Source organism: Oratosquilla oratoria, chromosome 23, assembly GCF_046742065.1.
Source record: "Oratosquilla oratoria isolate Oo_2021 chromosome 23, ASM4674206v1, whole genome shotgun sequence".
Taxonomy (NCBI): Eukaryota; Metazoa; Arthropoda; class Malacostraca; order Stomatopoda; family Squillidae; genus Oratosquilla; species Oratosquilla oratoria.
Genome location: NC_134799.1, coordinates 30,980,310 through 31,006,019, shown reverse-complemented (window position 1 = coordinate 31,006,019; position 25,710 = coordinate 30,980,310). Strand labels below are relative to the sequence as shown.

General features: G+C 38.3%; 1 protein-coding gene across 4 annotated transcripts in view; it reads left to right on the top strand.

Annotated features, from left to right (window-relative positions):
- Positions 1 to 25,710, top strand: part of LOC143038045 (UDP-glucosyltransferase 2-like) — a 37,904-nt gene extending 12,194 nt beyond the window's left edge. For 3 of the 4 annotated variants that reach the window (XM_076206915.1, XM_076206914.1, XM_076206916.1), the window contains exons 3-8: positions 3,877 to 4,131; positions 12,106 to 12,339; positions 17,039 to 17,203; positions 17,311 to 17,530; positions 18,947 to 19,166; positions 20,253 to 25,710. In XM_076206915.1, the coding sequence (XP_076063030.1) occupies positions 3,877 to 4,131; positions 12,106 to 12,339; positions 17,039 to 17,203; positions 17,311 to 17,530; positions 18,947 to 19,166; positions 20,253 to 20,517 (1,359 nt within the window). In that variant the 3' untranslated portion in view covers positions 20,518 to 25,710. The remainder of the gene's footprint in view (positions 1 to 3,876; positions 4,132 to 12,105; positions 12,340 to 17,038; positions 17,204 to 17,310; positions 17,531 to 18,946; positions 19,167 to 20,252) is intronic. The other variant, XM_076206917.1, reaches the window with a different exon arrangement.

Here is a 25,710-nt window from a genome sequence, read left to right as displayed (position 1 = left end):
AGTCACACGTAATTTAGTTCACAAGTTCCTGTACACCCATACTCTATCGCTGACCCTCTCTTTCTGTCCTCTCTTCCTGTCTCTACTACGATTAAGTAGACTCATTGATTTACTCATTTCTAGATGTTCTACTCTTCTTCCCAATTGACTTTGTACCTTCCACTTTGTCACCAATGACTATCATAATATGATCTATGATACTTTATTTCTGATTAGTTTACCCACTGATCTAGATATAACTGGATCACGGATCGGTGTCGAGATTATGAGGTCGGCGGCAGCCATGATGTTAGTACCAAAACAAAGTCACGCCACGCGATCACTGATCTGATACAGTTACAGTTCTCAGCAGCTTTCGCTCCCATATACATATTCAACGATCATTTTACAATGCCAACTTGTGCTGCATTCAACTGCACCAACCGGAGAAAAGGTGGATGTGAGCAGTCCTTCCACTCGTAAGTAAATTAAGGTTTTATTACCCAAAACATCCCGATACCCATCAACAAATGATGCGGCCATCAGGAGCCATAAAATGTTGCCCACCAACTGTTTTGTTAGGTGTTGTCATGTTAATGATATGTATTTATTATCTGTAAGAAATAGATCTAGCAGCAACCCATTTGTCACGAATGTAATCGTGGCAATAGCAGGATAGATATTTATCATTTAAAAATATCTTATAAGGCTCAAACGCTGTCCAGAGCTGTGTAGCTGTATAGAACCAGTTGTTCTTCCTGATTACATGTGTAGGCTTTTTCTATATTGTGAAGTGTGAGGAATTCATATTAGATGGGCTGAATTTCTATTCGGGGCCCGTTCAAAAATGATGTAACGTTTTTTTCTGGTGAAATTCGACACCCCCCACCTCATGTAACATTGCGTAACACTGGGCGTTATACCTCCCTGTATTACATAACACTGATTACAACTAATTACAACTCGGCACCCCCATCAAGTGTAGGCCAGATCCGCCAAACACCCCTCCCCCTTGACTTCTCGCCAAAACATACTCATTTTTATTTGTCCTGTGTGAAATTGTTTACGATTGCATCAAAGAATGAAACATGGTGTGATGTTTTTGGATTTTTTTGCTCGATATTTATTGCTCGATATATTAAGGATATGCTATTTCAGTGCATAATTTATTACATAAATTAATAAATGAATATAAATAACCATCATTAGCGTTGCGTAGCACTGTTGAAAACACCCCCACACCCTCGTAACGCATCGCATCTACCATGCACCCCCCCCCCAGCGTTACATACTCTTTGAATGGCCCCTTACATGTTCACCACTTTAATGCGATATTTTACTATTTGAAACAATTTAGATCATAGATATGGCAATTTCTCTACCTTTCCACATGTTCGACACAACCCCGGATTCTAACCACATCGTCAATTTGATCAAGTGTATCATCACGTGCTTCTGCAAAATCAGGCTCCATCATATCTCCAAATTGTATTCTCAAAAAGTAACCGGTGTCAAAGTGAGGAAGGAGTTATCAAAACTTGTTTTATTCAAGCACCAATAACGATAAGCAGTACGGTAATCAAATGTTATAGGGATATTTATTCCGTTAAATGCTAGTATAGATCTATTATTATCCCTATAATATTTTGACTATATATCATTATCCCATTTGTTGTCTGTGTAACATTCCCTCGGAGTTATAATATATACTGGAATTATAATTTGTCAGTGCCAACTCATCCATATACATGCACAAGTTTATGTATATAAATGGTTATTTCTGCTAGAGGTAATAAATATCAATATATTGTATTATTGTGATGATGCTATTTTGATATACACCTTGTAAATGTATGTACGTACGTATGTATGTATGTATGTATAGGGAGGGCCCAACAGCGACGAATTGTGTGGCCATTATATACCCAATCATGCTTGGATCACAGGCCACGAGAGTAACACGACAGCTCCCATGACACTGATCTAAAAATGGTGTTATATAGATCAGTGTCCCATGACCGGCGGAGCGGTTCACACTTGCTCTTTTGGTACTTCCATTATGGCGGCCATGTCCCGCCTGCCCGCCTCACTCCTGGGGCAGCCCACGGCCCGTAAACGCTATCCAGGTGTTATATAGATCAGTGAGTTTACCTGACCTTTCTTATACTTTATAATTAATTCTATACTAACTTCTGATTTTGGTATTCTGAGTTCTGCGGCTTCCTTATTTGTATGTATCCAAGGCTTATCGTCGTGTCGAGTGATTGCATTAATGTGTCGTCCCGATATGACTTGTTCTTTCACACATTTCTTATTTCTGGGACCCGCATTTTTGAGTGCGGTTTTCTCTATTTTATCCTACAATAGAATACTATTCAATACAATACTTCCAACATTAGAACAGACGTTTTATGTAGTCCCTTTAGTCACATTTACGTCGAAGATAGTGAGGAATACGTGGAGGATGAGTGTTTGACGGGTTGAGAGGAAAGTGCAAGGAAAGGGTTTGAGTGTGACATGTAACCAGCAAATACCTCGCGAGCAGACTTTATCTTCTTGCCTCACCCCAACTCATATACTTCCCTGACAACCGAAAGTGTTTTACTTCACCGCTTCATTACTTGGTGACCCTCTCCAGTCATCCACTCGAGAATTTATAGAGCAGACAAGAAGAATTACCTTCAGGCTGCGTCAATTTCTCGCCCAATCACTACAACACTCCACTCACTTGTTCCTCTTTCTCTTTCCATTCTCGACATTCATCTTCCATCCAGTGCCCCTTTCACACCGTCCATCCACCTCATTTTCAATCTTCCCCTCATGTTTACTCCATCCACCTCTGCCTTCCACACTATTTGTGACTTTCTTAGTTATTTTTTTTCCATATGGCCAAACCATCCCAGTATTATTTTGTCAACCCTTTCTGCCATCTCTCATTCCACCTCTGCTCTTTGCCTCGACACATTTCTCACTCTACCCATCTTTGTAATACAACACTCACCATACTTCTTAAATACTTAATCTCAAAAACCTATAGGCTCCTCCCTCGTGCTTCCTTTAAACTCCAAGTTTCTCCCTACAGTGCCATGGGCACAATTATGGTGTGCATGGTCGGCGGTCTAATTAGAGGAGGGTAAACACATTAGAAATAGACTTGTTCCTTTATTCTCAAATTGTGATTTCGTGTAGGGAGGAAGCGCTCTATTAAACGAAAACGGGGACATTACCTTAACGTGGCTCGCTCCGAGTAAAAGTACCCACGCGCCCGTCCGCGCACCATGGATATGGGTTCGGGACAGGGCTGTTGCCATTTAATTTTGCCTCGGCTTTTTTCCTTTCTCATTCTCCTTCATTATTTCTACCCTTTCATCACCTTCCCTCTGGCTGCCGTCCTTTGCACTCCTTTCTTCTTTCAGGGATCGCCTAGATTCTCCCTGCTGTGGCCCTTTTCCTTGTGGCACTGGCACCTAGCACTTAATAGGCTTAGTTCTAGACCATTAGCGTTTCGCATGGATTTCTGAGTCCCTGTGGGAAAAGTACCTACCTCACGAGGTCAGCTTTTGTCAACGGCGTAGCTTGGTTTGGAACATCTCCCGCCAATACCCGACTACGCACTATAGTCACCCCCTTCATGCTGTATTCTCTTTGTGTTCATCTCCAGACATGATACTTTCCATTACTCGAACAAATTTCCTTGCTTCCCTTAATCTATAATCTATTCCCAACCCCTACTCCTCCGTTTCCTGCTACATCTACGCTAAATACTTAAAGCTCCCAATTTCCTTCATCCTCTCTCCTCTTAAGTTCATCTCCAGTTTACAGCCTCCCTCTCCCCTTGTAGAGAGGGGAGGAAAATAACACAGCGAGACATAACAATTATAATGAAATTAATTCCAGATAACAATGCTATCAAACCTGACCCCGGTCACGAAACATCCGAAGATCTACGAAATCGACCACGGCCTGAGAGAATTTGATACGGACAACGTGGACATGTTCAAAACGTGTAAGGACCCCAGAGGCGGCCTCAGCCTTTTTTTCAACACCCTGCCCGCTTTTGCCAAGAAATTCTACAACGTACCTCGAGTCTGGGAGCTCTTCGAGCGGAGAAAGGAGTTCGATCTCATTGTAATAAACCACATGTTTAACGAGGTTAGTAAACACAATGTATCATATACCGGTATATATATATGTATATGTATATGTATATATATATGTATATATATATATATATATATATATATATATATATATATATATATATATATATATATGTGTGTGTGTGTGTGTGTGTGTGTGTGTGTGTGTATTTACCTAGTTGTATTTACCTAGTTGTATTTTACGGGAAGGGGAGCTATGCTCGTGAGGTCCCGTCTTCATATCTCATTTTATCTAAACTATTTTTAAATTCATGTATTGTTTTTGCACACACCACTTTCTCATCTAACTTGTTCCAACTGTCTATTGCTCTGTGAGGAAAGCTGTTCTTTTTCAAATCTCTTCTATAGTTGTCTTTTTTTATTTTCTTTCCGTGTCCTCTTGTATTTCTGTCATCCCATTTTATCAGATTCTCTCTATCAGTAATTTCTATGCCTTTCATGATTCTGTAAATAGCTATCAAATCTCCTCTCTCTCTTCTTTGCTCTAGTGTCTGTAGTTTAAGTTTTTGTAGTCTCTCTTCATATGATAGTTTTGAGAGTGTTGGTGCCAGTTTTGTAATTGCTCTTTGTATTCTTTCAAGTTTTTTTATACATTTTTTTGTACTTGGTGACCATATCGTTGCTGCATATTCCAATCTTGGTCTTATCAGGGTGATTAGGATTTTCCTCACCATTTCTTCATCCAGGTATGTAAATGCCACTTTGATTGTTCTTATTAAATTATAAGTTTCTCCAAAAATCTTATTTATATGTTTCTCAGGTGACATATTATTCATAACAATGACTCCCAGGTCCCTCTCATTTTCTACTCTTTTTATTCCTTCTTCTCCCAAATTATATGATCCTGTTATTCTGTTTTTGCTTTTTCCAAATTCCATTATACTACACTTTTTTGTATTGAACTCCATCTCCCACTTCCTACTCCATTCTTGTACTTTATTTAGATCTCTCTGTAGTGATTCACAATCTTCTTCAGTTTTCACTCTTTTCAGTAATTTTGCATCATCTGCAAAGAAGCTCATATAGCTTTCAATTCCTTCATCCATATCATTAATATATATAGCAAACATTATTGGGGCCAGAACTGTTCCCTGCGGGACACCGCTTATTACTTCATTCCATTTTGAGTGCTGATCTCTTATCACTACTCTCATTTTTCTTTCTTGCAAAAAGTCTTCCATCCAATTTAGCAATTTACCTTGTATTCCTCCTTCATATTCTAATTTCTTAAGCAACTTCTTATGTGGTACTTTGTCAAAAGCTTTTTTTAGGTCTAGAAATGCACAATCAGCCCATCCATCTCTTTCTTGTATTATATCTATTAGCCTTGAATAGAAACATATTAAATTGGTGACGCATGATCGTCCTTGTCTGAATCCAAATTGCCTTGGATTTAGTACGTTGTTTTTTTCCAAGTATTTTACCCATCTACTTTTGATAATTCTTTCACATATTTTTGCTATTGTACTTGTTAGAGAGACTGGTCTATAGTTGGTAGGTTCTTCTTTATTTCCTCCTTTATATATAGGTACTATATTTGCTTTTTTCCAATCTTCTGGAACTTTTCCTTCTTTTAAGGAACTGCTTATTATGCTATGTATTTTGTCTGCCAGTTCATTCCTGCATTCTTTCAGAATCCAGTTTGCTATTTCATCTGGCCCATGCGATTTTCTGACATCAAAATTACCCAAGTGTGTCAATATTTCATTCTTTGTTACTTCTATTTCTTCCATAGGGGGGACTTTTTCCTTCCACTCAATCTCTTCAGGTTGTATATTTTCCCTTGTAAACACTGATTTAAAATGTTTGTTCATAATTTCTGCCATTTCCATTTCCTCAGTGTATTCAACTCCTCCTTGTCTTAATTTCTCCAAGTCTTGTTTGTTTTTCAGTTTATTGTTTACAAATCTGTAGAATAGTTTTGGTTGATCTTTACACTTTTCTATAACATCTTTTTCATATTTTCTTTTTTCCTCTCTGCACTTTTGTACATATTCATTTCTATAACCAGTATATATTTTCCATTTTTCAGGTCTTCTGTCTTTTTTCCATCCGGTCCAGGCTTTGTCTCTTTTGTCTTTTAACTCCCTACAACTTTTGTTGTACCAGCATTTTACATATTCTTTTTCTTGTTTTTGTCTTGGGACATACTTTTCCACTCCTTCTTTGTAAATTTTTGTCAAAATATTCCATTTCTCTTCCACTGATGTTTCTTCTTTGTATATTTCTTCCCAGTTTTCTTGTTGGAAGAATTCTCTTATTTTATCAAAGTTTGTTTTTTCATACATCATTCTTCCTTTTCTATATTGTTCATTTCTTTTCATATATTTTTCTTCATTAAGTTCCAGTTCAATCAATATGTGGTCACTTTTACCTATTGGTGTTTTATATTCAATCTTGTCCACTATTCTAGGTTCAGATGTAATTATTAAGTCTAGCCTCGATGGTTCTTCTTCATTTCTATACCTAGTGTTCTCTTGTATCCATTGTGTCATTGAATGGTCAGTAATCATCTCAAGTAGAGCATTTCCCCATGAGTCATCACCACTCTTTACTGTCATTTCTTCCCAGCAGATTTCTTTGCAATTAAAGTCGCCCATCATAACTATTCTTCCTCCGTCTTCCATTATTTTAGTTAATGCTATCTTTGTGTCCTCTAACATACTTTTATGTTCACTCTCCTCCCATGAGGCTGTTTTCGGAGGCACATAATTGATCACAAATTTTCTGCTCTTCTTATCTCGGTCTTCCACTTCTATCATAATCATCTCTACTGTATTCTTTCCATATATGACACCTTTCACGTTTATATCCTTCTTAGTCAGGAACATAACTCCACCCCCTTGTTTTTTCTCTCTGTTTCTAATCCAATAATTGTATGTATCATGTCCTACACTGTTGGGTGGTAGTGGGCCTTTTAATTTTGTTTCTACAATTCCCATTATGTCCGGTTCTTTTTCTTTCAAATAATCATTCAGTTCATTCAATCCTGTTATCAATCCATCTATATTTGTGTAAGACACTCTTAGTTTTCTGCCACTTCCATTGTGTTCTCTGTTTCCCTTATGTTTTTCTTTAGTATGTCGAACTGCTTTATTTTCATGTTCACTACTCTCCAATAGAATCTCTCTTTCTCTGACTCCGTTCTTTCCTCGTTTTTTGCCTTAGCTTCAATTCTTTTCTGCTTTTCTGCCTCTCTTTCCTCCTTATTCATTTCTCTTTTTATCCATACCTTTTTATATTGATCATTTGTTGCTAGTTTCCCTGTCTTGGATAGAATTTTCTCTGCCGTTGTTTGTGACCTGAATTTAATCTTAATTGGTCTGGTCTTATCTGTACTATATTTTCCGAGTCTGAATTTTTCCTCAATTTCCTTTATAATTTCTGGTTCATCTTCCTGGACTAATTTTAATAAACTGCTTACCCTTTCATTTTCCTCCTTGATTCTTGCGGTTCTATCTGGGTTATGTTTCTCTTCCATTCCTAATATAATTATACATTTCTTTTTGTCAGCTAATTCTCTTACTATATTCTCCTTCTGTCTCATCACTTTAATAACTGAGTCTTCATTATGTTCTTTCAATTGCTGTTTGACTATGTCAGTGAATGAAACCTTATTCCCTTCTTGAGTTATTCTCCAATTTTTAGCTTCTGTAGCTATTTTCTCACTGTTTTCATTACTATTCTTCTTCAATTTCTCATTCTCCTCCTTTACATTTCCTAACTGTCTTTTTAGGTCCTCTACTTCTTCAGTTAAGTTTCTGTTAGCCTTCTCTAGTTGTTCCAACCTTTCAATTCTTTGGAAAATGGAGTCTACATTACCTAACTTACGTTCCAAGTCCTCGATCACCTTATCAACTCTCTCCTCTAGTCTTATCAGTCGGGGGGGGGGTTGTGTCCCCCCCACCCTCTTTAAATCCCTGGAACATATTCTCGTCACTTTCTACTGTATTGCTCCTCTCTATACTTCTAATCTTTACATTTTTATTTGCCATTTCGTCATCACTGAGCTGGTCCGGTGGTCGTTTCATGTTGACCTTCCGCCCGTCTGCCTGGGCCAAGTCCTCCACATCCTCATTACCTTCCATTTCCCCAGTAATCCCTCCCCCTCTCCTCTTTCCTTACTTTCCCACTACCTCACGAGCAATTTCCCCCCCCCTGCAAATACAAAAAGGCACTTCTCTTTGCGTTGGTATCCACAATCTGCACTTTTCTTCAGAGCGTTCGTCAAGCCGTCCGTTCGTTGAAAGTGTGTGTGTGTGTGTGTTTACCTAGTTGTATTTGCCTAGTTGTATTTTACGGGAAGGGGAGCTATGCTCGTGGTGTCCCGTCTCCATATCTCATTTTATCTAGACTGTTTTTAAATTCATGTATTGTTTTTGCACACACCACTTTCTCATCTAACTTGTTCCAAATGTCTATTACTCTGTGGGGAAAGCTGTTCTTCTTCTATATTTGTCTAAGACACTCTTAATTTTCTGCTACTTCCATTGTATTTTCTGTTTCCCTTTTGTTTTTCTCTGGTATGACCCATTTCTTCACTTTCATATTCACTACTCTCCAATAGAATTCCTCTTTTTCTGACTGATCTCATCTCGTTGTTTTTTTCTTAGCTTCTTGTCTTTTCATTTTTTCCTCCTCTCTTTCCTCTTTATTCATTTCTCTTTTTATCCATACCTTATTATATTGTTCACTGTTTGCTAGTTTCCCTGTTTTTGCTAAGATATTCTCTGCTGTCGTTTGTGACATAAATTTAACCTTAATTGGTCTGGTCTTATCTGTACTATATTTCCCGAGTCTATATAATTCTTCAATTTGTTTCCCTATTTCAGGTTCATCTTCCTGAACTAATTCATAAACTGTTTACTTTTTCTCTGCTGTCGTTTGTGACCTAAACTTAATCTTAATTGGTCTGGTCTTATCTGTACTATATTTTCCGAGTCTATATATCTCTTCAATTTGTTTCATGATTTCAGGTTCATCTTCCTGAACTAATTCTAGTAAACTGCTTACTTTTTCTTTTTCCTCATTGATACTTGTGGTTCTATTTAGATTATACATCTCTTCCATTCCTAATATAATTATGCATTTCTTTTTATCTGATAAGTCTCTTACTATATTTTCCTTCTGTCTCATCACTTTAATAACTGAGTCTTCAGTTTGTTCTTTCATTTGCTGTTTTATTATGTTAGTAAATGCAACTTTACTGTTCTCTTGGATTTTTTTCCAACCCTGTGCTTCTTTTGCTATGGACTCTTTATTCTCTTTATTATTCCTCTTTAATTCCTCATTCTCATCTTTTACTTCTTTTAACTGTCTTTTTAATTCTTCTATTTCTTTAGTTAGGTTTTTGTTCACCTTCTCTAGTTCTTCTATTTTTTCAATTCTCTGCGCAATCTTTGTTATTTTACCGAACCTACTCTCCAATTGTTCGGTCATTTTCTCAAGTTTTTCCTCTAGTTTTGCTAATCGGGGGAGGTTGGCATCCTCCCCCCCCCCTCATTAAATCCATGGAAATTGTTATCTTCACCTTCCATTGTGCTGCTCTTATCTATATTTCTAATCTTTACATTTTTGTTAATCCCTTCTCCAAAATCATCGGTCCTTCTCTTGTTTACAAGACGCCTGGCCTCCTGGACCAAGTCCTCCCCTTCCTCATTTCCTTCTATTTCCCTCAGTAATCCCTCCCCTTCTCCTTTTTCCTCACCTTCCCACTACACCACGAGCATTCCCCTTCCCTGGTACTTCCTTGACGTTGAGATCCTCGTAAATTTCACTTTTTCTTCGGAACTCCAATCTTCGCCGTCCATCCGACGAATGTGTGTGTGTGTGTACAGTAAACCCTCAATATATCGAACTAATTGGGAGAGGGTTTGGTCGTTATAAATGAACGTTTGATATATCATATTATATTGAACTTTCTGCATGTTAGGAAGATTGTCCTCAATGCTCTTCCTCCCTCATCTCGTCTACTGGCCGTCCCATGACTTTTGACCCAGGAAGCTCCCGAGGGAATCGCTCTTGGGCCCAGCTGCGTGAATCATGTGCCTCATGGCAGCGCGATTCGACCAATGCTTTTTTGGGGCCCAAGGGTGGGACAAAACCTCCATGAGGAAGTCATGTATAGTAGCAGCATCAGTCCCAGCAATGACTCAACCAGAGCCTCGCCTGACCATGTGATAATGAACACTAAACTCTTTGAGGAGCTCATGTGTGGTACCAACCCCCCATACCATCTGCCTTCGTGAGTCAGCAGCGTAATAACGTTTTGCGCCCAATTTTCCACGCATCCCACATTGACCTCACGCCAATCAGGAGCACGAGTCATGACCTGGCTATGTATATAAAGACCAGACGAATGCAGAAAATTCAGATCGCCTCGGACCATCATACTGTTAGTCTGACTCACTGCCCCGTTGCTTTCTTACCTCCTTCCCCATCCCCCGCAAGCAGACCAAGTTGGGACACGACTTGAAACACACAGTCGTCATCTCCCTTGCCGTCACCTTTACCCCTTTTCTCGAACCTAAAGCGAGCCCTATGTTATTATTGGCGCCCAACATTAATTTCTATAAAAAAAAAAAGAATCTCAATCAGAGTTTGCCTTCAAACCAGCCTAACATTTGGCACACAACATGGGCAAGACTATAGCCTAACACTGCACATATCAAACTTTGGATCAGTTTTGTGGCATAGAGGTAGCATAGTGTACTGTAGAACGGTGTGCTTTACAATTGACATAGTGTACTGTACAATAATGTTGTGGCACGACACGGTGATGCCCTAATCAGCAGTGATGCCTCTCATTCAAGGGCCCTTTCATATGGCCAACAAAGCTACTTTTCACACGGCCAGCTATGCGAGAGGGTCACACAGGGTCACGCAAACCAGGTGTGGCCACGGTGCCATGTAGACACTAATGACTACTCAAATAGACACCTAATAGGAATAAGATGGAACGTAGGTAGGAGTGCAGACATTTGGAAGCATGTTGATGTCACACGCACATAACTGTGCCCAGAGCACAGAGCTACTAGATAGATTTGCAAGCATACATGTCAAACGTTTGGCAATGTCTCCGCCTTGAGAGGCAAAAGAGACGCCCTGTTGACAATCCACGTTGACAGATACCCGTTACCTTTCCTGCACACACCACATGCCCTCCTGTACATATAACCTATCGATTAATAAATAAGTAAATCGTTGAAAGCGCGTTTCACTGTTGCACCCCTTGCAATATGCAAACAAGTTTATGAAATGGAAGTTTGGTACACATTGTCCAATCAGTGTAGCAGTTATAGTAAATACTCAATATATGGAATTAATTGAGGGAGTGGGGAAGGTTTGGTCGTTTACCTGAAAGTATGTATTGTGCGTCCATATATATTTAAAATTTCCATGAGCCCATCATCCATACAGAATATTGCACTACATATATCAACATCATTCATTATATCAGACAAATGGTCTGTAAGTCTCACTAGGGTTGATATAGCTGAAAATCAGTGTAAAGATTGGTATAGTGAGAGTTTATATACATACATATAATAACGTCCTTTCCCTTTTATAGGGGAGGTGGCCAAGTTGAGGCACATACACACCTCATACACATTGCAACCCATTTAATACCCCCATTGACCTGAACACTATGATCTTGTCACCCCTTTCTCTTCTTTCTTTCAATGATGGTAAGTCAGTGCTTCTAATCTCTCTTTGTATATTGTATATACAAGGCTGAGAACAAATTTGGTTGATGGTTTTTATATTATTTTGATTTTGTTTATAGCCTTGACTTTATTTAGACAACACCACTACTGCATATTATAATGTAAGGCATGTATATGCATGTGTGTATTTGTGCACAGCTATATTTATGTACACACATATGCATACAAATATTTCCTAGTATGAGACCAAAAGCCCTGGCAATATCCTCATCTATCTTATACATTCCCCCCCCCCTCAGGTAGCCTACCCCTTTGCCCACGAAATGCCTATGATCATGGTAGCCACGCCAGGAATGGATAACCGCCAGAGTGCAGTCATGGGCAATGTGCTGAACCCCATCTACTTTCCCTACACCATGATGAAGTTCCCACCCGCCCTGAAGGTCCTCTCCAATGCTGTAAACATCTTTGCCCAGATCTATATGTCTGTCTTGTGGAGGAACTGGGCTGTTGTTCCTGCTGTCCAGAAAGAGGTAAACAATATATACTAGGAATTCCATTGCTTCTCCTCTTGAAACCTGCCCATCCCCTTTTTTTCCTGGTTTGGACAGATATGATATTATTAATGAAACTAGGTCTGTTTTTTACATATCTTGGAGGTTATTAGTACAAACTAGAAATTAAATGTTTCTCCCCCACTCTCTATCCCAAACTCTCTTTTAATTTCACAGATTCATATTTCTTGCACTCTCTTTCCTGCTCTAATAACATATCATGTGCAACTAAAGCTCTTTCTATCCCATCCATTCATATTATTCTAGGTGTTCTTCTCATGCTTAATTCATATACATCTGCTTCTCACACTCTCTTCACTAGTTATTCCTTATTCTTTCTATATGCCTAAACCTCCTCAACATATGTTTCTCCCAACACCTATTCTGTGCCTCACCTCAACATTTCTCACTCTCGCCATTCTTGAAACACCTAATTTTATGTCTATGGGGTTCATTGAGAGTGATTAATAATAGTATATAGGTCCTTAGCTTCTCTTTACTATGACTGTTTGGTCGGGATCTCAATTATAAACAAACTACATGTCCTCGTATGACCATGACAACAAGATTACCTTGTCGCAGCAGGGTCACAAGACACATCTATCATACTCTTCAGACACCTCATCTCAAATACCGTATTTTTCGGACCATAAGACACGGGCAAAATCCTTAAAATCGGCCAAAATCGGGTGGTGCGCCTTATCGTGAGGTGCGCCTTATGTGTGGCTTCAGTGCAAAAAAAATGCCTCGAAAAGTGACGTACTATTTTAACGCGTTTCGTAGCTAGCCTGCCGACGGCGACAGTGCATAGGCCTAGCAAAAGTTAACCAAGTTAAAACCAAGATGCATGTATCTTGACAAGAAAATTGCGAAAACTTCGACAGTTTTCGAGTCCATGCCACCGCATTCTTTCACGCTATCATGGCTATGACATGATAGCGTCCACAACACAGACAGCCATTTTGCATTGGTCTAGTCTCGCTCCACTCCGACTGTAGTCTTTTTTTTTTTTTTTTTTTTTTTTTTTTTTTTTTTAAGTTTCGACCATGGGCGCAACATAGCAATAGAAAATTAATTATCAATTTTGTAAATTAAAATGTATCAACGTAATATGCAATTTTGTGGGCGGAAATGAAAATAAAAAATACCTTGCTACAAGCAAATATGCTAATGAACGAAGTCGGTAGCATAGGATCGAGACGCCATCTTGTCGTCTGTCAATTGACGGCCTCGGTACTTCCGACAGTACCTCGCCAGGTAGATTTTCTTGAAGGAATGTTATGGAGTGGAGATACATGCATTCAAGTTGCAAGAACTTTGTATACCCCGCAAGCTGAGAGAATGGTTGAAAAGCCCGCCAACGTCTCTCACGACGACAACGAGGAGGAGCCGGATGACATTTAATTTTGCAGGTAATGATTTATTAAACACTGGTTAGGTGAGGTTAGACGAATTTATCATCCTTTCATTTCTTCGACGTCAGCATCTATCATAACAAACATGACGTACCATTCGTCCGACACGACTTCGTTACTTACGAAATCTGTTTTAGCACCTTTTTTGTTTTTTATTTCCATTCACATAATTGCATATTACGTTGATACAATATAATTTACCAAATTAATAATTAGTTTTCTATTGCTATATTGCGCCCATGGTCGAAACTAAAAATTTACCGTCATTTGTAATAATTCTTGTGTTTTTAAGTGAATAGAGGATTCCGGGAATAAAACTGATAATGTTGGTTTTATTCCCCACAATTCCCGTAACGTGTTTATGTTATGTTGTTTTTCAGGGGTATTGGCAGGGCAGACCGTCCATGGAGGTGGTCTGATTTCACTGACCAAAATTAGAAAAATACATATCATTCATTTTTGTAATTTTGCTAAATCCCAACCGATTTTTCTCATTCAACAACGAAAATGTTCAGTTCTGAATGCACTCACATATGCATGATTATCCGACGACGAGACCAGATGCGCCTTATGGTCAGGCGCGCCTTATGTAAGGACAGAGAATAACAAATTACGGGTGCGCCTTATAGTACGAAGCGCCTTATGGTCCGAAAAATACGGTATATTAAACTTACTCCTTTCAGCCTGCCATGTATTCAAAATCTCTGCATCATATAATACTATTTATAAAATTCATCCATATAACTTTCTTTTTGCATCAATTTTCAAATTCCTATCATATATTACAATCTTCATTCTACAAAGACATTAACTTGTTTTCTTTATGATGCAGCTTAGCCCCACACCCAATCCTCACACATTCAACCTGTCACCAACAGCACTCCTTGTATATCTCTTAATTTCACTTTTACTTGCATTTACTCATAGCTTTCTTTTCTGACACATACACCTCATTATTCATCAGTAGACCCTCTCCTCTTCCTTGCCCTCCTCCACTCCAGACACCTAGCCACACCCCTTACAAACTCATCCTCACATTTCCCTTTCAACTTAGTTTAATTCAACTCCAATACATCCATAATTCTTATCAACATACAAGTCTCCAATATATATATATATATATATATATATATGTATATATATATATATATAAGAGAAATTCGCTAGTAACAGCGACATCAATCCGATAATTTTTATGACAGTTGCATGCAGGATTCGAACCCACTGCTTTCGGCCACCCGTAAGATCACCTTCACAGAGCCTTAGCCCACTACAGTGGGCTAAGGCTCTGTGAAGGTGATCTTACGGGTGAGCGAAAGCAGTGGGTTCGAATCCTGCATGCGACTCTCATAAAAACTATCAGATATATGTGTATATATATATATATGTATATATATGTATATATACATGTATATATATATATATATTATATATATATGTATATATATATGTGTATATATATATATACACATCTATATATATGCATATATATGCATATATATATACATATATATTATCGGAAAATTTCGAAACACTGGACTCAGAGTAACAGAATTTATTACCGACGTTTCGAACCCTGTCCGGGGTTCGTCCTCAGGGTTATACATAGTAAGCAAAATGATTAAATTATATTTTATACCGATGTTCTCTGGGACAGGTCCCATCGGATTGAACGAATTTGAACAAAATCAAAACCTATTACGAATGACAAAAGGAAATTAATTTCAAATTTGTATAAAGCGTAGTCCCATTGTGATGTTACTTTATTTAACTTTGTAATCATTTTCCTTTTCTTTTATCGTCCAGAATTGGTTTTGTTTTGTTTACTGTTGGTTCGCTGCTGTTGAGTTGTCATTTTGTTGGGTTTGTCTTGTATTGCTTTTTGTCCCCCCCCCCCCTCCTTTTTCAGCGGACACTTTTTAACACTTTGCAATTTCTTTTTGTCATTCGGTTTTGGTGTTGTTTAATAGTTTTGATTTGTAATGATAAAGGGAGCTAAGCACAAGCAGAACAGGAAGAGCGGCGATAGGCGACCCCTGTGGTGCTTTTGGGTCCGGACTGTGATTTTTTTATATTTTCATTATGTCGGTTTGTCAATTATTTGCTTTTTTGTTATTTTTGTGGACACTTTGGGCTAACTTTGTAATTAAATTTCTTTTTGTCTTTTAGTATTGTTTTTTGTTTTATTTTATAGTCTGATTTGTACTGATAAGGACACACAGGACAGTTAGAGCGGTGACATACGACTCATGTGGTGCTTTTATGTCTGGTCTGTGACATTGGATATTTTTCTTTTTGCCCTTTTATTTTATTTCTTATTTTCGGTGGTTCCATTTGGTGACACTTTGTACTGACTATGTTATTAATTTCTGGGTGTCGTTTAGAATTTGTATTGTTCCGTTTATTATGACTTGGGTTATGTGGTTTTTTCAATTCTTTTCATTTGAGTGACGCTTTATACAAATTTGAAATTAATTTCCTTTTGTCATTCGTAATAGGTTTTGATTTTGTTCAAATTCGTTCAATCCGATGGGACCTGTCCCAGAGAACATCGGTATAATATATAATTGAATCCTTTTGCTTACTATGTATAACCCTGAGGACGAACCCCGGACAGGGTTCGAAACTTCGGTAATAAATTCTGTTACTCCGAGTCCAGTGTTTCGAAATTTTCCGATAACATGGCTCCTGGACTCCAGCTTTTTACGAACATATATGTATATATATATATATATTTATATATATATATATATATATATATAAATGTGTGTATATATATATTCATATATATATATATTCATATATATATATATATATATATATATATATATATATATATATATAAAAAAAAAATCCAACAGGAGTTTAATTTGCCCGTGTTTTAGTTATGTCTTCCTTAGAGAGAGGATAGGTGTAGCCAAACAAAAAATAATAAAACACTGCTTAATTCCAGGTGTCACTACCACTACAGCTAAACTACTTCCTAGGAAACACAGAATAGAGCTGGTTTTTAAGTTCTTTTTACATTTTGGTTACACAATATCCCTTTGAGGAAGGCATATCTGAATAGCTGAAGCATGATAGAATAAAACTCCTCCTCAATCCTGTGTTTCATTGCTACCACTGCTCATTGCTACAGTACACACATGTGGTATGAATGTCGTCAACATATCAGTAGAGCTGGCCTGTTCCAAGTGACCTTCACATAGTACAAAATATCAAATATATAAATTTGTTATTACATTCTCCTAATTGTGTAACAGGTTAGCAGGATATTCCCAGACTTTCCACCCCTCCTGGATATTGAGAGGAACATGAGTCTAGTTTTACTGAACTACCACTACAGTATGGAGACAACTTTCCCTCTACTACCATCCCAGATCCCGGTTGCAGGGATGCACTGCAAAGCTGCCAAACCCCTTCCACTGGTCAGTTTTTATTATTCAATGATATATACATATAGGGCTGCCCTTCATGCAGCTTCTACGACACTGATTTGCTGCCCCTTGATTTTGCAATGCTGTTTACATTTCAGGACCTTCTCAGCTGGATTGAGGGAGCAGACCATGGTGTCATCTACTTCAGTTTGGGGTCTATAACTCGAGGGAACTCAATGCCTGTTAAATACAGGGATCTCTTCGTTCAGGCCTTTGCTCAAATGAAGCAGAGGATCATCTGGAAGTTTGAGGAGGAACTGGAGGGACTTTCTGATAATGTATTGATAAGGAAGTGGCTTCCACAACAAGATCTCCTTGGTAAACTGACTCCTATCTGCTATAGCCTTCCCATTCATCACTTTTATCTTTCTCTTTTATATCTTCCCATTTTTAACACAAAGGAAGCTTTTGTTAACTTGCAGCCATTCAACCCTTTAGACCTCAAAACAGTGTTGTAAAATGTTGCTCTATTGGAGGGAAGTATAGAGTTATTTACACTGGTTTATGAGCTTAGTGGCAAACTTTCACTAAAATAGCAGAGATGCCCATCAATGAATTTTAGTTTTCATAGTCAAGATTTTGAACTTGAAGCCATTGTCTTAGTAAAGAACCAGACAAATTAAGCACAATTCTTTACAGAGAATATAAGGAAATCATTGTTCAAGAAGACTCAAAGCTTTCTTCAAAGTATTCTTTGGTTCCATTAAGTAACTCAAAACCAAAGAATTGAAAAGATTCTGCTCTTGAGCTGTGATGCAAGGATGAAATACATCTTAGGATTTAAGAAAGAAAAAGAATAGAAATATATATATATATATATATATATATATATATATATATATATATATATATATATATATATATATAGTACAATTGGAAGTATACGAACTTGTCATGAAGATGCCGGGTTTGAGTCCTGGGCAGTACCACATTTCAATTTCTGCATGCTGGCCTTTGGTGGCTTGGAATTAAAGTGCATTGTGGTTGTTTAAATGTATCTCTAATCACTGGGACCCATTCAGTGTTGTACAAATACTTTCCCACATTCGTATACTTCCAATTGTACTATCATAGTGAAGATGGGTTCAACACAAAATTTCATATATGTGTATGTAACTCGAGCATACAAATATATAAAAAAATTGCGCTGAACTTATATCTCTCATGATAGCCTAGTTGGTAAGTCATTGCCGCACTTGTCATGAGGATGCCGGGTTCGAGTCCTGGGCAGTACCACATCTCAATTTCTGCATGCTGGCCTTTGATGGCTTAGAATTAAAGTGCACTGTGGTTGTTAGAATGTATCTCTAATCACTGGTACCCATTCAGTGTTGTACAAATACTTTCCCACATTCGTATACTTCCAATTGTACTGTCACAGTGGAGATGGGTTGACCCCAAAATTTCATATATGTGTAACTTGAGCATACAAATATATAAGAAAAATTGCAATGAACTTATATCTCTCTTGAACACCCATTCAGTGTTGTGTATATATATATATATATATATATATATATATATATATATATATACGTATATATATATATGATATATATGCATATATATATATACATTAATATGTATATAAATATGTATATATATATATACATATATAAATTATATATATGTATATATATATATACATATATATATATGTATGTATGTATGTATGTATGTATGTACACTGTACAGTATATGTATATACGAGTGCCAGGTCATTTCACCCCTCAGGCCATCCAAACGTGAAGGTGTTCATTACCCATGGTGGCCTGCTGAGCACCCAAGAAGCCATGTATCATGCCACGCCTGCTCTGGCCATCCCAATCTTTGCTGACCAGCCCAAGAATGCTCTCCGGATCCAGGAGGATGGTTTTGGTCTTAGTCTGATCTGGGAGGAGCTTACTGTTGACCTCATCGTGAACTCCCTTGAAGAACTTATTAATAATGAGAAGTAAGTTGGAACCAAATACAGTACAGTAATTACATTTTTATTTCTTAATGTAGCTGCTGCTACCAAGATAAAATCATCTGATGGTAATCAAAAGAACAGTTGTGGAACCATGGACTGAGTCAAAGATGTAACTGAATTAATTGTTATTTCTTCAGACAAAGTGTTGCTTCTGCGTAGAACCAAATTGTCATGTTGCTTTTTATTTTTTACAACTTTTTTAAGCCGTAACTGATATTTCCTTGGGGACAATATTGCACTAAAGAGGTGAAGTCATAGTAGTGGTAAAGTAAAGATTTAAGACAGGTAGCAAAGCAGAGAAATAATGAAAGTTGAAAGTGATCAGCTTTCTCTTTTGAATGGAGATTATCCCCTGGTCATAAAAGAATGATGACTACATAAAACTTACACTCATTACCCTATATGATGAATATGTAGAACAACAAAATGAAATCATTATAACAATATCACTTCATCAGGTGCCCACCATGACAGAATAATACTAGATGCAAACCAGATCATAAGTATGAAGCATTTCACTGGAAGGAATTAAATTTTTGGAATGTTTGAGATTAACCAGCATTTTTCTCGTACTACCCCCAGCTTAAAGAGGTTAGCAGGGATTAGCCTAATCCTTGTTTAGGAGTTGCCATTTAGCTGAATAAGATCCACAGATGGTATCTATTCATAGAGGAATAAAGAAGTTAATGGGTTTATGGATTTGAGGCTGCTGTGATGAGTTCAGTTGTGGTCAGTGAAAAAGGTCTCTATAATGAATAAGTTATGAGCTTATCAGAAGTAAATCCCAAGCATTGAATGGAAAGACAAGTACAGCCATATAAAGTTACAAAATTTTCCCTCATTAACTGACCAGTCAGTAAAGAATCATCTACTATCTTCACATGGAATATGACATCACTTCAGCATCCCATAGTAGAAACAGGGCAAAGGAAGAGATAGCATTTTTGTTTAGAGAAGAAGTGTTTCATTTCATTCCTGTGGCTGCCCATACTTGGTAGATAGGAGTCTACATGAAGTGGAAGGTATAGAAGGATGTAAAATGTTACAAGTATGCTCCTTCTCCCCCAGGTACTCCAAGAACATTGCCAAGACTTCTATTGTTATCCGGGACCAGATGGAGACCCCGATTGAGAGGGCCGTCTGGTGGATTGAGTATGTTCTTCGCCACCAGGGAGCACCCTCCCTCAGGTGCCCAGGGGCAGACCTCTCCTGGATTGAGTACTTCTGCCTTGATGTCCTTTTCATAGTCTACGTCATCCTGTTCGCCGGTTACTGGTTCTTTAAGAAACTCTTTTGTAAGCTGTTTGGCAAAAAGAAAGAAAAACAGGAATAAATAATTTCCAGATACATTATGTTTATGCCCTTTAGTGTGAAAATTCAACTCATTCCCCGGCTGACCAAAGTAGCACAAGAAAACCCAGGAAAAAAATAGCAAAGATATATATATATATATATTTTTTTTTAAGTTTAGTTTAGTTTAGTGGGTTAATAGTGCAAGGCAGTAAATTAATGCTACTGAAACATTGATTCTGGTATATTCCTTACCTGAATATTGAACTTATGAAGAACTATTGGAGAAATACAGGAAGAGGCTCTTCATTACTGGGAGCCTCGGCACCATCGGGATGCAGAGTTGCTACTTCTCTCTGCTTCCTGGCAGCTTCTCTGCTGATGTAGCACTGGTGGAACTGCCCACTTATAACATCTTTTATTAGTGATGTTGATGGCTCCCACTGGTTGCAAGTTGTTTCCTGTCGTACAATTGCTTGCTTAATTAGAAGTCGGTTTGCAACACTTGACACATGAAGGTTGTTTGTTCGTTTAGTTTTGATAATGTTAAATTGAGAAAATACTCTCTCAACGCATGCAAACAACTAGGGAAGAACCAGTAGACAGCACATGAAGTTTTGAGAGAAGGCAGAATTTCTGGCAGTTATACCCATCTTTCACTGTCCACAGTTCATGCCAGAAATTAGTTGCCGAGTCATTCATATTTTTCAGTGACTCCTTCGAATGCAACAAATCTTTCCATTCATCCTGTCGGTTGTCTAAGTCTTCTTCTTTAATCAGTATAGGACACTTGACTGCCAATTTCACAATAGAGTGTAAGCTTCTCTCATTGGAGAGTGCTTCTTTGGGGTCAACAACTCGTAGCATGGCCAGAATGCGGTCTTCCTCAACAGCAAATCTCTCGCATTTGAGCATAAAGTTCCACCAAAAACTTCTGGTAGTTAAGACGAAATATTTTTCAGCTTCTCCTTGAGGTTCATGAATAAGCATGGACTTGCATCTGCCACCAAGTTCAATATTATCAACTTTCTTGTGTATTGCATGATCATGGGATCAGTGCTGTTAAGCCCTTGTGACTGAAGTACTTCTTTTTTCACAAACATTGCTAAAATGCTTCTGTAGGCTATTCATCAGATATTGTAGAATACAGAGTTGAAAGTCGAAAGTACTATGACTGGAATTCAATATTCAATTTGTCTACCTTCCGAAGAATATAGTTGAGGAAGAGCAACATGTGCTTTGTTCCTGGAGTTGTCATCATTTTGTGTATCTTGGCTGCTCCATCTACTTCATCTGTGTTGGATTCTCCTTGAAAAAACAGTTGTATGGCATCCCACGGTTCTGATATTCTAAAGACAACGGAATCTCTATGACAGCCATGCTTAGGAGTCTGGGATCTTGGATCACCTGAAAAAGGTGTTGATGTTTGCTGCTACAAGCAAAATAACCACAAGTATCCTTCAGAAAAGATTCAAGCCATTAAGGCAGTGTATTGCTGGTTTGACTAGCACACAAGGCAAATGAATGACACACACATCCTAAAATAAAAACAGATGGAATTTCATGTTTAAGGTAAGCCTGAAATTCTTTATGTGCTCGTAACATTGTGGAGCAGTTGTCACTAGCAAACCCTATTATGTTTTGTAGGGGTATACCCATACTTTTCAGTAACTCCTTTACTGATTTAAACAATCCTTCAGCACTCGCATCATCAACTTGTACTACATCTAAAAGTGCGTCAGTAACTTTACACTTTTGTTCATTATAAAACCGGACCATCATTGCAAGAACTTGTGATACAGAAACATCTGTACATTCATCTATAAAGAAAACTTATTTTCTTTGCAAATTTTTGCAACTGACACACTTTCTTCCCATGCAATTCCATCCTGTAATCTGTAAGAAGCTTTAGTTTTTTCGTGCCTTGAAGAATTTCAGTTAGAGACCATTTTCTTTATAACTTCCACTAAATGATCAACTTGTGCAAAAGGGACTCCATGTTTTGCTGTATATCCTTCCAAAAGCAATTCCGCCTTTACTATCTTATCTTGAAGCTTTTCTGATTCTGTGAGCTTCTTAAAATACTGCCTAATGTTAACAGTGTGTTTCTTTGCTTCAAAACACTATGTGTGTTTTAAGGAAGCTTTATGCTTCATCAAAGCAGATTTATTACAGTTTTTGAGTTTCCAGTTACACATACAACAAAATGCACCATTCTCCTTTGGGTCTAGTTTTACCCAATCTTTCGCTTCAGGGTCTTTCAGCCACTCAGGATTAGATGACTGCTGGAACCATCCTTTGCTTTTTTTCCTTGGTGGAGTATTATCGCCTCTTACCCCAGGCTCAGGATCTCCAGACTCACTCATTGTTAATAACAACACAAGTTCACACAGTTATCATACAAGCACTGCTCACTCGAGTCACTACTACTGTGATCCGTGAAGCTATAGAGGCCAGGCCAAGTTGTCCCGAAATCCCTGGACAGTGGAAAGAGGAGGGGTGGTTGTGGGGCATGAGAATTCTCGTACACTGGGTAGTTGGCGAAGGGGGATAGCTGCAGTAGGGGGCCAAAGTGCAGGAAATTTGGGACGCCGGGCAGTACCACGCACGTTCCCTTCAATCCCAGCGTGTAATTTCGATTTCGAAGGACCAGAGAAATGTTTCTCATAGGGGAGCAAACTCGTGTAAATCACAGCACTAGGCTAATTACACAGAACATAATACACTGATTTTATTATGATTCAAATTATTTTCACAAACAGTGGTATGCCTATTCATAAGTTTTATCTTCAACATTATGAACTTTTACAGTAATTCACTTATCAACTAACTGGGCAAGATACACACTTATGCATTTGGTTATCCTACCTGGCTAGCCCTGCGCGCTCTAATCTTAACTAATTAGATAAATACCTCTGATAATTTTCTCCCATAACAGTGTACCGACTGGCGATGTCTTCATATGAGTGGATGTCCTCGGTTGAACAGGATGGTGTTGATATTCGTGGATCCATGCGTCGTGTAGGAGGCGGCGGGAACCATGCCTGTTCTAAGTCGATGGCACTGAACACATGGTCGGGGAGGAGAATTGCGTCCGATGGTTTCTTTTCCCTTATCTTTCGCTCCACACTCTAACTAAAGGTTTCAGTTCCTGAATACGAATTGAATCACTGGAGTGGGTTCGACAATGAACCTTGATTAAACTTGTAGATTCTGATTTCGAGGCATGTGTTACCATATTGCATATGATAGTCATCCCTTTTTATTTTCCGTTCTCTATGTAGGCTTATATTCCAATTTCTAAGCAAGAAAAATAAGTTGTTTGGAAATTAACATATTTACGTATATCTTGTATGATTTAGAAAGTTATATTCTGATTAGTGTGTGAGAATTCAAGGACTATTTGCTTTATTTGCTTGTGATGTATAGATAATGTATGATTTGTGTTAGTGACCATATATGTCGATAATCGGTTGTTGGAACATGGTAGTTGTCGACCCAGCCTAGAAAGAATGTTTTGGTCCTCTCTTCTTGGTATAGCTAATCTAGTAATGCCGCGTCCACACGGTCGAGCTGTGCCTGGCGGACTATGCCCTTACCGGGCAAAGTCCGCAGGCTCTGCCCGCGAAGTGTCCACACGGCTGACGATGGTGGTTGGAGGTTAGTTGGCCGGAAGCAGAGGTTGGGAGGGAGTGGTTCAGTGCGGTACGATAACCATGGTTCCCGCCATACTCGGAAAGAATGTAGCACTTTACAGCATTATAATTGCTGCCTGCATTAAAAAGAAAAAAAAGAAATCACGAAGACATGTCTGGTTACAAAGACGTGATTTAATGGGAAGCTCAGTGACAATCCTATGTGAATTGCTGGATGAAAATGAACAATTGTTTTGCTATTGCATGAGAATGAATATAAGCAGCTTTTCTGTTCTCCTTTCGAAAGTGGAGCCATATATACAAAGGCAAGAGACATATGAGGAAAAGCATAGCACCAATAGCACGTCTTGTCGAGACCAGTACACACTAGTACTAGGTGCGGACATGGTAGTAAGGTAACTTCGGTCTGTACTGAGTGGGTTTGCTAACTTTGCTCGCACCTCACCTCATGCGTTTGGCAGCGATGTCAGCCCTCCATCCACTGCCCGCAAATGGCGCCGGGATCGGACAGTTTGATGGTTTGCCCGATGAAATTGACCGTTGTCGAGCAAAGCCCTCGTGCCCGGCGGACAGTGCTCGACCGTGTGGACGTGACATAACATGTGTCAAATGTTACTCTAAAGGGGACTCAAAATCATGTGCCTCGTTTTAGCATATTTGATAGTAAAAGGGGGGAAATGCTATACCAGAGAGAGCATATGATTAAGGTATGTAAAACCAGAATTTGTATTGTATCAAGGATGAATAATTACCCTGGTTCTATTGAAGATGTAATTGATATTAAATTATATCTATTCCATACCATGTGTGTGCAGATTATGGTAATTTGGTTATCTAAATGGTAAACACTTTATCAATTTAATTCCAAAGAAATAGGAATAGATGTACTGAATGAATGCAGTGGTTATATGATTTCATTCTGTTACGTATTCGCATGTACATTAACTCACCTTTTTCTATTGCACATGGGCCGTGATCATGGAATCACGAGTTAAAGACAAGTTCACGCCTACAATTGTCCGGATCAGGGAAAGGCAGGAGTTCAGTCTTCTCTTGTTTATTCTGCTTAGCGAACATGAGGATTTTACACGTGTGTTCAACAGTCAACACCAATGCCAGGCTTACTCTCTCTATGCGAGGTATGGCGAGCGACGCCGGGACCCCCCCCCCCCTGGCGTCCCCCCATGCAGACTCTCCGACATCACGCATCACTTACACGCATACCAACCATCCAGGCACACCATGCAACATTCATACATGTAATTTCGCCACAATTCTATGTCTTATATGTGTAAGTTACATACTTTGAGTTAATAGAATTTATTATTGCTAATATTCCAAACTTGAATGAGTGTCTGTGTTGGAGAATCATTTTGCATTTAATGAGGAAATGTCATTGTATATTAGAATTAAGGTTGTGGCAACACTGCAGTGTCCCCTTAATACATATAGCATTGTTTTAGATTAAATTACTAATCTTGGTCAAATCATTATATGTGTCAATTATAATCAAAATTATATATTGTAAATATTGTTGTCACATACAAGGTTAGCCCGTATATTATAAAAAAGCATCTGAG